Below are 15,011 nucleotides of genomic sequence, written 5' to 3'. Positions count from 1 at the left end.
TCAGGTGGTTTACAAACATGTGGACTGTAGCCTTCCCCAGCGTGTTTGATATCTGGTATAGAGGGGCGGATTCAAAATCTCCGGTGAAACAACCGGGGGCTCCCATTGGTTCACTGATCTGTGTGCCCGCCCCCGCCCCGCGCCCCTCCTCCTCCCCCAATGTGCAGCATTGAGAGCCCTGACGTCACAACATTTGGAGCGACGCCCAATGCACTCTGGTTGGTTGGGGAAATGAAAGGTTGACTCCCACTTCCTATGCCAGAGATTTCAACAGCTTGGTCCAGGCTTTCTTTTTGATCAAAACGCGAAGGAAAATAAAAGCCTGGAGATCGAGGCTATGTGGACTGTGCATTAAGTAATGATTAGAAAACTTGGGGAATCCATGCAGAAGAGTAAACCGAGGATAAACATGGTACCCAAAAGAAGGCATGCAGCAGTGAAACAGAACCTGGTTTCAGTATAAGAAATACAGGCTCTGGTTAGAGGGATAATACAACAGATAAAAGAACGTTTGAAATACATTGCATAATGTGTAATAAACAAGATTGGATGATGATGGGTGTGAACTGATCAAAAAGGGATTAGGAGGCAATTAAAATGAATGATTGACAAGGAAATACCTGGTGTGCCAGAGGTCAGAATAGGAAGAAATATTATCGATCCGGTTATGCCTTGGCACAATAATGAGGAAGGACCACATCAGAAATGTGGTCCTCTACGTCTACGGGGACCTATACCACGGGTCACAGACAAAGTCAGAGAGAGAAGGATGAGGCTGGCAGGGGCCGGGCACCACTGCGTCAGGCACCCGGAACCCGGTTCCAGGGACCCTCAGGGTTCCCTGGTGGTGGGGGTCTAAGTGGACCCTTACATGAAATACATTTTTAAAAAGTCTGAGAACCACTCACATACTAAACCCAACTAGACTTCCATAGGCTTGATCTCAAGCTCAAACTGGATTAACTTCCGAAGGCACAGGGGCAAGGGCGTACCGTCATAGAGGCCAATGTGGCCATGGCCCGGTCTGGAAAACTCTGCTCCCCTATTTTTTTATATATATAATATTAAAAAAAAATCGTCTTTTTTTTCCTCTACCGGCGCAGTAGCTCCGCAGCCTCCGCCCACCCCACCGTTCCCATTGTCAAGCGGCCCCAGCCAGACATGCTAATTGCCTCTAATAAACAAGTCGTGATCTCAGCTGTGGCTGTGCTAAACATGTTCTGCAGGTTTTGGCTCTGCCGTCTGCCCTTATTGAAATGAAGGGTCGCTATGCTGTGTCCCTGGACTCCCTCGTCCTGTGTGCACTAACAGTCACTGCATGCACTGAATACCAGTGGTGGAAAAAGTACTCAAATGTTTTACTTAAACAAAAGTATCAATTCTGCGATGTAAAAATACTCTGTTACAAGTAAAAGTAAGGTATTCAAAATGTACTTGAGTAAAAGTAGAAAAGTATTGGTATCAAAATGTATTTAAAGTACCAAAAGTAAAAGTATGCTACTCATTATGCAGAAGGTCCCATTTCAAGTTTTCAAATGTGAAAAAAAAGTTTTCTAACCCTTGATACTTTTACTTAAGTAAAACATTTGAGGATGGAACACACTGAGGGATGGGTAGAGTGTTGTTAATGTTGTTTTATGGTCATTTAATGAATTAATTAAGCAAAAAAATAGCGCGCGCTTCGCGCGCGTACATGCCCGCGACGCAGTGGGTGGGGGGGCGGGGGGAAGGGGGGAGTCATTAACAATCTTCTTCTTCTTCTTCTTTGGTTTTATGGCGGGTCGCAACCGAATGTCATTAACAATCTTGCCCGGTCCGCGTTAGAACCCACCGTACGCGCCTGCACAGGGGGCGCTGTAACACCAAGCAAACAATTCAACACACGGAGAAGAAGTGACGCAGTTTCACGCATTCACGCAGGTGTTTACGTTTTTGTGTGGCTTCCGTGCAGTGTTGCCATGTCCGCTTATTATAAGCGACTTTGGGCTTATTTTTCTGTGAAGGTGCTTGTAAATATTGGTAGTTTTTTGGACTTGTTTTTAAAGTGTAGTTGCTTATTTGGGCTTGTATGCTAATGTTGTTTAAACCAGTGGTCTCAAACATTTTCATGCCATGGACCCCCAAATTAATGTATTTGTCCCCCTATATACCCCATCTGAAAATGTTTTGTGCCAGGGATCTAGCCCTTGAATGTCTGTGATCTTACATACATTTCATGTATTCCAAATACACAGTCATTGATCAGTCTGGTCGACGCACTGTGACCAGGACGATCTGCGCGGCCGTAAAAGTGCTCTAAACTCCGTCTGTACTCACCCAATAATTAATTCCTAAGACTTGGAGTCAGATAGTGTCCTCTAGTTTCATATCCATTTTAAAGTTCTACCAGAAAACGTGTGTTTAATGAAATATCTCCACTTTTCCACGAGCTGCACACGGACGACTTTCTGTACGGGCGAGGGGCCCGGAATGAGTGCAGGACTGAATATATCTAAACTTCCTTTGGGACGCACAAATGTTTGGGAGTGACTCATTACCCCGCACCAATCGCAAGCACCTGTCAATTGTGTGCCCCATTCGTTTGTGCTTCCCTGTGTCAATTTGTGATGACGTTTGTGATGATTATACTTGATATGATGTTTACTGTACATATTTCTATTTTGTTATGATGATGTTTTTGCATTGTAGTGTATATTTGTCTGTCATTAGTTTAGATTTTAGTACAACGGACCCCAATGGAAACAAGCCATAGTGCTTCCTTGGGTTTAAAATCCTCTTAACATGTATTGTAGTGTATTGTATTGAACTGTACTTCCCTGTGTCTTTGCAAACTGTTAATAAAGTATTCAATCAATCATTAATGGCCTAGTGCCCTAGTTGCTTCTTTTGGGCTTGTTTTGCGTATTTCTTCACACAATCTGGCAACACTGCTTCCGCGTAAGCTGACCGCAGATAGAAGATAAACGTTGGCTCTTGCAATCTGACGCCGCTTCGCTTCCATTAGAATTAAGATAAAAACCCTAAATAAACCCCGCTGTCGGTCATGTGTGTTTACATTTCGTATCCATTAACATCAGTCAGGGTTACATAACGGGTACGGATTATTACAAACGTTTACAGTTCACACAGTGGCGTAGTTCGCGTGATAGTTCATACCTGGCATCTCTTAATAGCTTAGCTTAAAGCTAACTAGCACTGTGTTGTTGACTTGTCATCCATCCAGAGACACAACAAAACGACGCGGGTTTTGCGTCGTTTGTTTATCGATAAATCACCCCAAATAGTCGCTATTAACGTTAACCTGAACACATTGTTTTAGAGGCTTATATAGCTATAGCTAATCATGGCAACCAGGCGTCTGACCGACGCCTTCTTGTTAATGCGGAACAATGCCATCCAAAACCGGCAGATATTGGCCGAGCAAGTGAGTACATATGAGCCCCGTCGCACTCTGAGTACACGTAGCGATGTGGTGAGTTGTCTGACAAGTTTTGATCATCTTTTGTGTGTTTTTTTGACAGTGTTACTGCTATTAGCCAGTCACTTAGCTAATAGCTAGATAGGGGTGCGTGTGTGTGTGTGTGTGTGTGTGCTAGAAAGGTAACAGGATAGCTGGGCAGTGGGCACCAAGGAAGAGTGGGCACTGGGCACCTTGGTGTTAGATTAGCTATTTTTTCCAAAATGTTAAAAAAATAAAATATTTGGAAAATGTTTTAAGTAAAGTGTACATGATTAGAACATGCTTAAACATTTGACAATTAAGGTTTAATATTTCTGCTATTGCTAAAAAAACTGTATATCCAGTCAAGTTGAAGGATACAATTGTACAGTGCATGTTCACATCATTTATACTTTACATTACATCAGACCATTTTTCTAAATGTTAAAAAAAAAAAGCATTTTGGACAAAATAGCCAATTTTAAATTGAAGTGCCCAGATGTCCTTAGTGCCCACCTTTACTGTATCCATTAGAAACACCCCCTTAGTGTTAATAATACACGTCCATTAATTGGAATGGACTTGTTCGTTGCTGTGTGGCATGTTACTTTACGTTACATTACCCATTTAGTTACTTTACTTTGATAATTGTAGCCACTAGCCAGTCACTTAAATAAAGGACCACTTCACCTATCTTGATATAATTGGTCCTCGCTCTAGCTTTCGATCAAGACTATATATGTATTTGATCGAGTCTGGCTTTTACCTTCGTATCAGATATGCAAATGTCATAATCGATAAAACACATCTATGATAGTCTTGATCCAAGGCTAGTCCACTTCTCGCTCATGCTCATTTTATTAGCCTTGATCATAAGACAGTCATCGGTCATAATATATGACAGTCTTGTATCGAGGCTAGCTCATTATAAGATGGCACCATATCTGTCTACTCACTCTGTGTGTCTCAGAGAGGAGGGCTGTGGACAGTTCAGAAACCTGCTTATCAGTGACACCATCGGTAGGCACTTATAGGCAGAAGATTTTAAACTGAAGTTTTTTCTTGTTGCAAGAACAATAACTTATATTTCAGCATGCTGACTCGAGGAAGAGAAGGGTAGCTTGAAATACCCATTGATGATGTCATTGGTAGGCAGGTTTCTGAATTGTCCACAGCTAACCAACGATAGACAGAAATGGATGCTGCCATCTTATAATTGGTACGGTATTAGTGAGGATGAAAATGGGTGAAGTGCTCCTTTAACTACAGGTAGGTAGATGTGTGTGCTAGAAACCCTGATTAGTATTAATGGAGTGTTGGTGTGGTGTGGCATGTTAATTTATGTTATCCATCAGTTACTTTACTATACTTTACCCCCAAGGGCCATGGATTGATTAAGCTGTGACTACGTGAGAGTGTTGGGAATGAGGACAGGTTTTTACTGTGAGAGAGAGAGAGGGTGATGATGAATCACCAAGAATATCAGTAATGGATCAGTTTCTCTGATCTATTCATTTGATAATTAATCAACCTCAAATTTCTTTTTAAAGTAAAAATAATATGAAATAACTGTGAGGTAGGAGGAGCATGCTTCCTTCGCCCTTGCCCAGAGTCCAGCTGAAATGTAGTTGGCAGACCCACCACAGTTTTGATGTACGAGGTCGTTCACTTGACTAGACAGTGCCAGTCAGACAGTGATCTCCCAAAATACTGTGAACTGGCATCTACAATTTGGCAAATGTGATGTAAACTGTGCAGATACAACTATGAAAGTTTGCCCCCCCCCTCACAAAAGAAATACAGTGTGATTATTTACTGTCTGTACTAATGTATTTTCAAGATTACTCAATGGTAGATGGGGTCGTCAGTGAAATGACTGTATATATATAGAAAAATACTGAAGATATTTTATTCTTCCATGTTTGCCGCACACTGCTGTCACCATTATTTCCAACAAACTACCACTATGGTACCATTATTCATCCAAATATAGCATAACTGCTCCATCATCTTCCTTTGGAAAAAGGCACATGAATGTTGCCGGGCCGGCCCAAAGTTCATCTTGTTTGGCCGTCAGGTGCCTTGGTGGTTATACATCTACATAAAACGAATAGATTAACATAAGACTAATTAATAGTCATTCCCAGCCGATCTGCCAACACCAAGTACTTCCCCGGTTTCTTCCCTAACACCCTTCCTCTCCTCGCTCCTCTGATTTCTGTTTTCTCCCATTACATAAGAAGAGTTGTCATTTGATACACTTGCCAGGTGTTTATTATTTATTAACCAAAACCAACCAAGCAATATTTTTTTACAGTCTTAATGTACAACCCTTTGTACTTCAATCTTTGCACAGAACCCTTCTGAGCCAACTCCGCTTCTCCAAGACTTTTACTTTGAATGACAGATTATTTCCCCCCATATATAATTTGCCTAATAGTTTACTGGATGTCTGGACACTCACTATGCTACAAACCAAAACTGTGTACCAGGGGTCTTGAACATTTTTCAGGCCAAGGACCCCTTAGCTGAGAGAGATGAAGCAGGGACCCCCCCCACTACATACTGTATAAAATTGCGTTTCATATTAAACTTTTTCATAGATTTAATAGATAGCTTCATAGACTTGTTTGACAGCACCGTCATCAGTGTATGTTGGATGTGGTTTGCTCTTTTTTTCCCTCTACACCAAACCTCTTTGCCAAAAACACTAAACGATCTACAAGCTCACAGCGCCTAGCAGCGCGAGGCGCTGTGAGCTTGTAGATCTGCTATTTTCGGCTAACGTTCTCCTCAGAATAGGGATGTTAGGGTTCAAGTGGTTCATGAAAAAAAAAATCCTATCACACTAAGATTTGGCGGCCCCCCTGTAGTAACTCTGAGGACCCCCTAGGGGTTCCGGACTCCCTGTTGAAGACCCCTGGTCTATGACAAGGTTATTAATGTATTGTGTATATATGGGTCAAATGGGCGTTGATTGATACAAAAGATTATACTGTGAGTACATTCACTACATTGTATGCCACGCACTGTCTCCTTTCACTGTAATAATATCTGTGAGAAAGAAGAATAACATTCAAATACTTTTTAAAATATTTATATTTTATCATTTTCAGTCGCTTGAACAACATTTGGGCATGTCCTCGGAGGAGGACCACAGCAATGAATACGATAACAAAATGAATACGATTGAGTTTAATGACTATTATACACTCGTTGGAATACATTTCAAGAAAATTGACAAGTGTAACAGGTCTTCCTAACAGATTTTCCTCCAGGCATCCACATAATAATATGGCTCATTGTCTTTACTGATGAGTTTGTGAGCTGCTGATAATGTTTGCTGTACTATTTACATTTTATATGGCAACTTCATTAGGGGTGGAGGACCGTCGGATTAAGGTTAAAAATAGAGCCAAACAGGGCACCTGGGCTGTTAATCCAGCGTGACAGCGTGTTGCGGGTTCGACTACCGATCCAGACAACCGTTGCTGCGTGTCACCCCCACATCTCTCTCCCCATTTCCTGTCAGTCTACTGATCCTATCAATAAAGGCAGAAAAGGCCCCAAAAATATTTTAAACTAAGAAAAGAAGAGCCAGACTGGTGGCCACTATTTTACTTTCTTGACAATATCAGTATCTGCAATTCTGCAAGCCGATGTGTCTTCATTTTTAACCAATTTACACCTGGCGTACCTATTTTGGGCGTGGCCATTATAGGGGAAATGTTTCAAAAGTCTTTTACAATTAAAAAGAAAATAGCCTACATGTTCGGTATGTGTGGAATCGGAATTGGACACAAAAATAAGGTTTCGTTCTGGCTCTAGTTAAAGAAACACAATTTCCATATTATCTGTCACAATTCTGCATAAATGTGAGAAAAGAAACGTACTGCTTTTTATGTTTGCCTTTAATTGCTGATTTTAGTTTTGACAATTAAATTGACTGCAATTTAGTTTTACATAGAAAAAACAATTATGCTTACATGGCTTATAATTCATGACGAAAATGCATGTTCTATTTACTGAACCTGATATTGTATTGACTTTGCCGTGAGCCATTGGAACACTTGTCAGTCATTGTGACCTTTTCATCCAAAACAAGACTGCTATAATGATCAACAACAATACATTAATAACCTCTTCATAGAAAGGCATCTGATTTCATAAGTCCCCAATTTGCACTTTCTTAAAACTATTTAAAACCTTTTATTATTATAATGTTTTGCTCTCCATCTTTAGCCTACACCATTTCCTTTCTGTTTGCCTGTCTATTCCTCCTGTGCTTATTTTAATTATGTTTGCTTAGGCTTAATTATTTTCTTACTTGCTTGGGGATATACATGCATTCTTTTTTTTTACAATTAAAATTGTTAATATAGTGAAAATATTTATAATATAATATTTAAAGAAGGTTGTTGTTTATTTTCTGGGTCTCACTGTCTGTTCTTGTGTCCATGTCTCTTTCTTCCTTCTCTCCTGGATGGGACTTCACTGGTGTCTGTCTGCCAATCACATCAGGAGCTTGATGAGGTACTGTCCATTCTCCTTGTAGTAGATCATTACAGTAAACTTTCACTTATATTAACCACTTAAAACCTGCCATCCCTATTTTGGGAATGCATTTACAAAATTCTTCCAAATATTAAAATTGTTTTCCCAAAGATTTCCCCAAAATAGCGAAAACAGATTTATATATTAGTTGGAAAATAGTTCACAACGTGTCGATGCCATGGTGCGTAGTGAGCTTGTAGATCAGATATTTTTGTTAAAATGTTTAGATATTTTTTAAATGTAATATCACTCACTGCTCCTAATAGTTGGGATGGGTAAATGCAGAGGGTGAATTTAATGTATGTACAAATGTACAGTGACAAATAAACCAACAACAATAACTAACTAGTATCACAAATAATATATGATTATAAATATGATTCTGAAATGACTACGAAGAAGATGTTTTGTGAAAGATTTTTTTTCCTTTTCTTCTTTAAGTTGGCTGATGACAGAATGGCTCTGGTGTCCGGAATCAGTCTGGATCCTGAAGCTGCCATTGGCGTCACCAAAAAATTGCCTCCCAAATGGGTAGATGGAGTGGATGAGGTAAGAATCTGAAGTGAAATTGTCTGGTATATTCATCATCACCATTATTAGCAGATCCGTACAGTAAATGCTGCAGCATACTCCTTGCAGAAACAAAGTTTGGTAGTTCAATAATTTGTGGAGCGAACGAACAAACGCACACAGTGCCTTTGCCGAAGCACTTTTTGGCACTTCTTGCACCTCCAAGATGTTCTACTTAACCGAAACAGCAGCGCAGAGACACCAATGCGAACATCATGTGTGATTGGTCAGACACTCAATGCGCTTTGATTTAGTTTTTATTTCCACACAATCTTTCAGCAATGTTCCATGGCCAGTTTTGGTTGGCTGAGGATGTTAGGAGGTACTGTAGACATCTCGCTCTGAGGGACTATAAACACAGCAAGATGGATTGAGATGGTACACACGTTGTCCACTGTGTCTGTTGCCAGAAATGGAGAAACATCTGAGACTGTATACAGTGGGCGCCGCCGAGCCAGGGGGGTCTAACGTTCAGCACTCGAAGCGTAGCCGCATCGAGTATACTGTTAAACTATTTTGTCCTCGGAGAACTTCGTTTAGTGTATACTGCCAGGTCAAGTGTGTAATCATGAAGTTAAGTGTGCATCATGAAGTCTAAATATTGGGGGTATTCAAGAGCAGCAACTTGTGGAATTCTTTGGTGCACCTGAAACCATATTCATTCATTCTCAAACTGAAAGCACCAGTTTTCTTGCAAACCAAACTGTATGCCATATGAATCAAATGGGCACTGTTGATAAAAACAAGATTATACTATACATTCTTATGTGGAAGAGTGAACATCTAAACTTTTAAATGTTTTAAAGTTAGGCCAAAAATAATTGACCATTTCCTTATTCCACTATTAATGGTGAGCATTATAATAGAATGTTAGTATTTCCATCTATGCGCTCTGTGTCTCAGATTGGCTGTGAATAGCTTCAAAATCTACCGTCCCACGATGTCATCGGTGGGGCGGTCAAATTGTTCACCATGCTGCGTTCACACGCTGGCAGCTACGGAGATACAGGCTACCGTTCATTTTCAATGGAATCCAGCGACATGAAGATACAATCCGACGTTTGTAGCTGCTACAAAAGCTACAAACGGCTACAAAAAAAGTTGAGCTGGTTTCAACTTGCGATACAAAGCTACAAATATGCTGTGTAGCTTTGTATTTTTGTATCTTTTGTATCTGCCAGTGTGAACGGCTGAACGCAGCATCAGTATTTGTTACTTAACCCATTGAGACCTAAGGCGATTCTTTAAAAAAATCTAAATAACAGTTTTTGGAAAAAAATCTAAAAAAATATTTTTCAAAAATAGCAGATCTACAAGCTCATAGCACCGAGTGCCGCGCTATGAGCTTGTATATCTACTATTTTTGAATAGCCAAAGAAATCTATAGTGACACAGATGCGTTCCAGGTCTTAATGGGTTAAGTAGGATGTGCTGCCACAATGTTGCCATTCACCTTCACCCCCTAACTGACAGGCTTTGTCTTTCAGATTCAATATGAAATCACACGGGTCCGGCAGAAGATGAAGGACCTGGCTGTACTTCACGACAAGCACATGAATCGTCCCACGTTGGACGACAGCAGTGAGGAGGAACATGCCATAGAAATCACTACTCAGGAGATCACACAGGTATAGTGGTTAAAAGAGGCCTGGATAGCCATTGAAATAATCGTGAACTTAAAAGCTACAACCCTGTACGTTTTTATGTCCGTTGTGTCCCTCTCCTGGCGTAGAGAGGTAATTGCAACCGTGTCTGAACTGCAGACCACCGACCATCCACTGCAGATATCGTCTCTGTCTGGTGGAAACCTCATGTGTCCAAAATTGTTACTTTTCAGGATTCCAATTCAAAAATGGCAAAAGTAGCAGACCAACAAGCTCAAAACGCATCGTTTCGCACCGCGTTTTGAGCTTGTGGATCTGCCACTTTTGATGCTTTTGTGTGACCCTCTAGTATGATCAAGTGGGGCGTTAATTTACCAAAAAGCACAAAATGTTAAAACATGGAGATGAAAGGTTTCTGTCCGACAGCGACAATATGATAGTTGTATTGTAACATACACTATCATGCAGTTTGGCCAAAATAACATTTAATTCATTAAATAAGACCTGGATTATAGCTTTAAGCTCTGAAGGACATGCAGTAGGAAATATTTGCAGTTACATCCTCTACAGACAACCTCAAACTGTCCTCTATAGTATAAGCTCCTGGCAACTATTATTCAGTATTTACCGATCTAAAAATGTCCATCTTGTAGATGTTCCATCGATGTCAGCGGGCCGTGACAGGTCTGCAGGCTCGTTGTGGCCACTGCACCGAACAGGAGGAGAGGCTGCTGAGAAACGTGGTGTCTTCACTGGCACAGAACCTGCAGGACCTTTCCACCAATTTTAGACATACACAGTCCGGCTACCTAAAACGTAAGACTTCTGGTCATATAAAGGGCTTAATAAAATGTATTTCTATTTCCCTTTTCCATGTCAGTAACATTACATTTCATCAGTGTCAAAAATTATCTCATTGTTGCAAAAAAAAAAGGATGAGACCAAGGCACTCTTGTGGAAAAGTTAAAAAGCCTGGCTAATGTTGTAGCCACTGTCACTGTTTCCTTACGTGGAGCCGATATTCTAGCCAATATTCCATTCGTATCTGCAATAGCCAAAGACCCATTCAGAAATGTCAATAGCAGTGGCGAGTGTCTCACCATGGTAAATATGCCATTCAATGTTATGTAACCTGACTCCATAGTCCAAATTGATAAAAATATAAATGTATTCATTGAGAAAGATCCCGGATAGGAGCTTGCTCTGTTTAAAGCTTCAGGACTATTAAATTCAAGGATACAGATGATATTCTTTTTCACATTTTCGATCCACCGATGTAATACATCAAATTAAAATCATTGCTTCATACAAATATAGCAATTCCTTATAAAGACCAGAATAGCTTTGTGATTGGCTGTAAACTAAAGTGTGTGACACAAAAATATTGATTGTAAGTGACCAATAAGAATCAAGCATTCAAAATCTTACTTCATAACCTTTTCATTTTGAGTGCAAAATGTTCAACTAAAAAGTGTGAATTTATATATTTTTGTACTGTAAGTCAAGTGACCATGGTACAGTATAATTGGAATTATCAACTCCTATGGGTGCATTAAATGATTTGAATGCACTCAGCAGAGGCAACCACCCGATGTGAAGTGGAGGTTCTTCACCCTCGTGCTATGCATTAAAGTAAACACACACCTAGTTGTGGAATATCCTTCACATTTTAGTGTTTGTTTTCCAGGTATGAAGAATCGTGAGGAGAGGTCAAAGCACTTTTTTGACTCAGGACCTCTCATGGAGGAGGATGAAGATTTAGCTCTATATGACAGGGTGAGTAGCATTATGAAAAAGATTAGTGTTCATAATCATAGCACAATTATCTGGGCCCTCTCTCTGGGAAATAAAAGACCGTTTACAAAGAGTTGATATCTGAAATGTTAGTGTTACTAATGTGGCAACCTACTATTGTTACCTTATTTTAACACACTTTGATTATTCTTTCCCTTACTGCTTTAGGGGTTCACAGATGACCAGCTAATGATGGTGGAGCAGAACACAGTCCTGGTTGAAGAGCGAGAGAGGGAGATACGTCAAATAGTGTCGTCCATCTCAGACCTGAATGAGGTTTTTCGGGACTTGGCTGGAATGGTAGTGGAACAGGTAATATTAACCCATTAAGACCTGAGGCCGATTCTAAAAATGTCTCCTAAATCCTCCTACATTTTCTGAAAAACTTATGTTGCTATGTCAGTGGTGCCCAAAACCTTTTCATGTCAAGGCCCCCCAAAAGGATTAATTATAATAATGTTTAATTATTATTATTTATACTATTATATCGCAAATTATCTTGAATTAAACTTTTTATGCAAAGTATGCTCTTTCACTGTTTTATCATTCTTTGTTCTCCTTTAAGGGCACCGTACTTGACAGAATTGACTTCAATGTGGAGCAGGCCTGTGTTAAAACAGACGACGGGTTGAAACAGTTACAAAAGGTAATGTCACATTTTGTTTTCTTTTTAACCTTGAAATGTATATACTGTATATACTGTATGCATATACTGTACACAGGTGCACGCACAGATTATAAGGATGTACTTAGGAAATAGGCCATGCAGTTGCTCAACATTGATTCATTAAATTATTTTCTCATTTACAGCATCTAGTTTCAACGTTTCTTTATAGTAGAGTGCAGCACAAAGACCTGCTATATAGTGGAAATGCACCATAACATTATTAAGAGCATTTCAATACACTGTTTGACCTTTTTGTGTTTTTGTTATTTGTCCTTGCAGGCCGAACAGTATCAGAAGAAAAACAGAAAGATGCTGGTCATTTTGATCCTGTTTGTCATAGTCATTGTTCTAATAATTATTCTTTTCGGAACAAAGTTTTAACTCTGCATTCCTCTGCTCTTGCTTTGTGTGTGTATGTTTGATGTGCATCTGTGTGGACTGTGTGGTCTCAGCTGTAGTCAAATCAGTACTGACTGCCTTTCATACAAATCACCACGTGAAGAACTCCACATACTTATCCTCCCAGGCTGCACTAGACGTTATGTGGATGACCTTAATAAAAAGGAAGGCTGGCCAGTTTGAGCCTGGTCTGTGGTCTCATGTGACTTGCACGCAAGCCATCAGACATAATGACTGACTTACATTGACCCTAACAATGTTGAAGGAGTCTTGCCTAGCCAGAGGATCAGAGATGTCCGCCTACCGTATCGGTAGGCGGACATCTCTGACATCTACATTTAAATGTCCGGGCTAAAACTGGGCAGAAATAATTCTGTAATTTAAAAACAAACTGCATTGCAGAACCAATGCAAAGGCTTAAGTGCGGTCCTTCATATTGGGACGGTGCTATTTGCTTTCAAAGCAGTAGGCATAGGTTTGTCTGCGTCAGCGGCCGTTCTCGCAGACGTTCTAGCCCGTATCTTAAATTTAGATTTCATAGAGGCCGAGGTCTCTTGATGGTCTGGCTACGCAAGACTAATGTTGAAGGACCTGTGTCTCATCAAGACAGAAATTAAGACACTCTGTATTACTCGTTTCGTTATGATGATACTATTGTTAAACATGAGCATTTTTGCTTGGTTTCTGAGCATGAACTGTGATAATTTCTCATGTGAAAACACATAATGTTTGTGGGGAAAGTTGTGACAAATGTTTGTAAATGAGAATCATTCACATCTTATTTATTCTACAAATTCATTCCAATATACATTTGTTCTCGTGCTTTCGTATTTCCTCTTTAGATAAGAAAGGAAACCGCTTTCTTTTTGTTGCTGGAAGACTGAAGCGATTAGATTATCAATTCAATACCAAAAACATTCATTTTGACTAACAGCTGCCTATTTGTTAATTCAAAATTCATGCCTTTATTATTAACACTATTTTAACACTCGGTTATTTTTGTTCTCTGGACCGCCCATATAATTTGCTACCTTTTTAACTCTTGCAGTTTGCACATATTGAAGGCTGTGGCGTTTGTTTCAAGGATGTAATACTACTGTCTCCTGTAAAATAGAAAATATTTATTTTTTAATGACTTCAAATAATTCAGAGGTCAAAGTATTTTGCCTTTGGCAGAATTCTGAAATATTGAGTAAAATATGCCTAGTCTAAATTCTTGAGTTTTTTGTCCTCTGGAACACTATATCACGTGCTGAACATGGGCAGACCTACAAGCTCACAATGTCCGTCGTGATGCTTGTGAGCTTGTAGATCAGCCATTTTCTATGCACGATACCGTTGCACAACCAACTATAATTCCGCACCAGTCAATGTTTGGATGAGAGTGTTGTCAGCTGGATGGACACTTACATTACAAATCAGTGCAATTCACAAGTGTTACAAATGATGACTAGGACTTATTTTTGGACATATCTACTCAAGTGTACACTGTATCTATTTGTTCAATTATCATTGTCATTGATGTGAAGTTATGTGTGGAAAAAAACGGTCCTGTGGTACTGTACTAAAGTTTTTCTTTGATTTCCATACAAACATGGAAATAACATTTTTTTTTTAAATAAACTGGGAACATGGCATTGGTTTGTGTCTTTTGAACTTGAAGCATCCCCACTATTCTTAATAACTTTTACATGAAGGGGAAGTATAAATAGTTGTACTTAAATGTTTGTGACTTATTTGATAAATGTTTAGTGGGTCTGTATAATACTGTAAAATTAACGTTTTTACTGAAAAGATATAACATAAAAATGTTCTATACATTTGAATAGTTCTATGCAATTATGAAAACATTAAAAATGTTATGTAAGATAGAGATCTAATATATCTAGTATAAAACCACATTCTTAGCAGCTGCTGAGGCTTTTGCCCATTGTCCCCACTCAAGAGATTCCAGTATGACCTTACTGCAATGCTGCCATCTAGT

At 39.6% G+C, this 15,011-nt stretch overlaps 1 protein-coding gene across 2 annotated transcripts; it reads left to right on the top strand.

Moving 5' to 3' along the window:
• Positions 1-2,960: 2,960 nt before the first annotated feature.
• Positions 2,961-14,662, top strand: stx16 (syntaxin 16). 2 transcript variants are annotated; one of them, XM_080424631.1, is made up of 8 exons: positions 2,961-3,520; positions 8,435-8,542; positions 10,051-10,191; positions 10,821-10,983; positions 11,855-11,943; positions 12,130-12,273; positions 12,527-12,607; positions 12,908-14,662. In XM_080424631.1, exons 1-8 carry the CDS (start codon positions 3,344-3,346, stop codon positions 13,007-13,009), a joined length of 1,005 nt encoding a protein of 334 aa, XP_080280757.1. In that variant the 5' UTR covers positions 2,961-3,343; the 3' UTR covers positions 13,010-14,662. The 2 variants fall into 2 exon arrangements, with proteins under 2 accessions (XP_080280757.1, XP_080280756.1); XM_080424630.1 differs by lacking the exon at positions 2,961-3,520 and adding an exon at positions 3,596-7,972.
• The last annotated feature ends 349 nt before the right edge of the window (positions 14,663-15,011 follow it).

Source organism: Gymnoscopelus braueri, assembly GCF_963280865.1.
Source record: "Gymnoscopelus braueri genome assembly, chromosome: 3".
Lineage (NCBI taxonomy): Eukaryota > Metazoa > Chordata > Actinopteri > Myctophiformes > Myctophidae > Gymnoscopelus > Gymnoscopelus braueri.
This window is presented reverse-complemented; position numbering and strand designations above follow the sequence as displayed.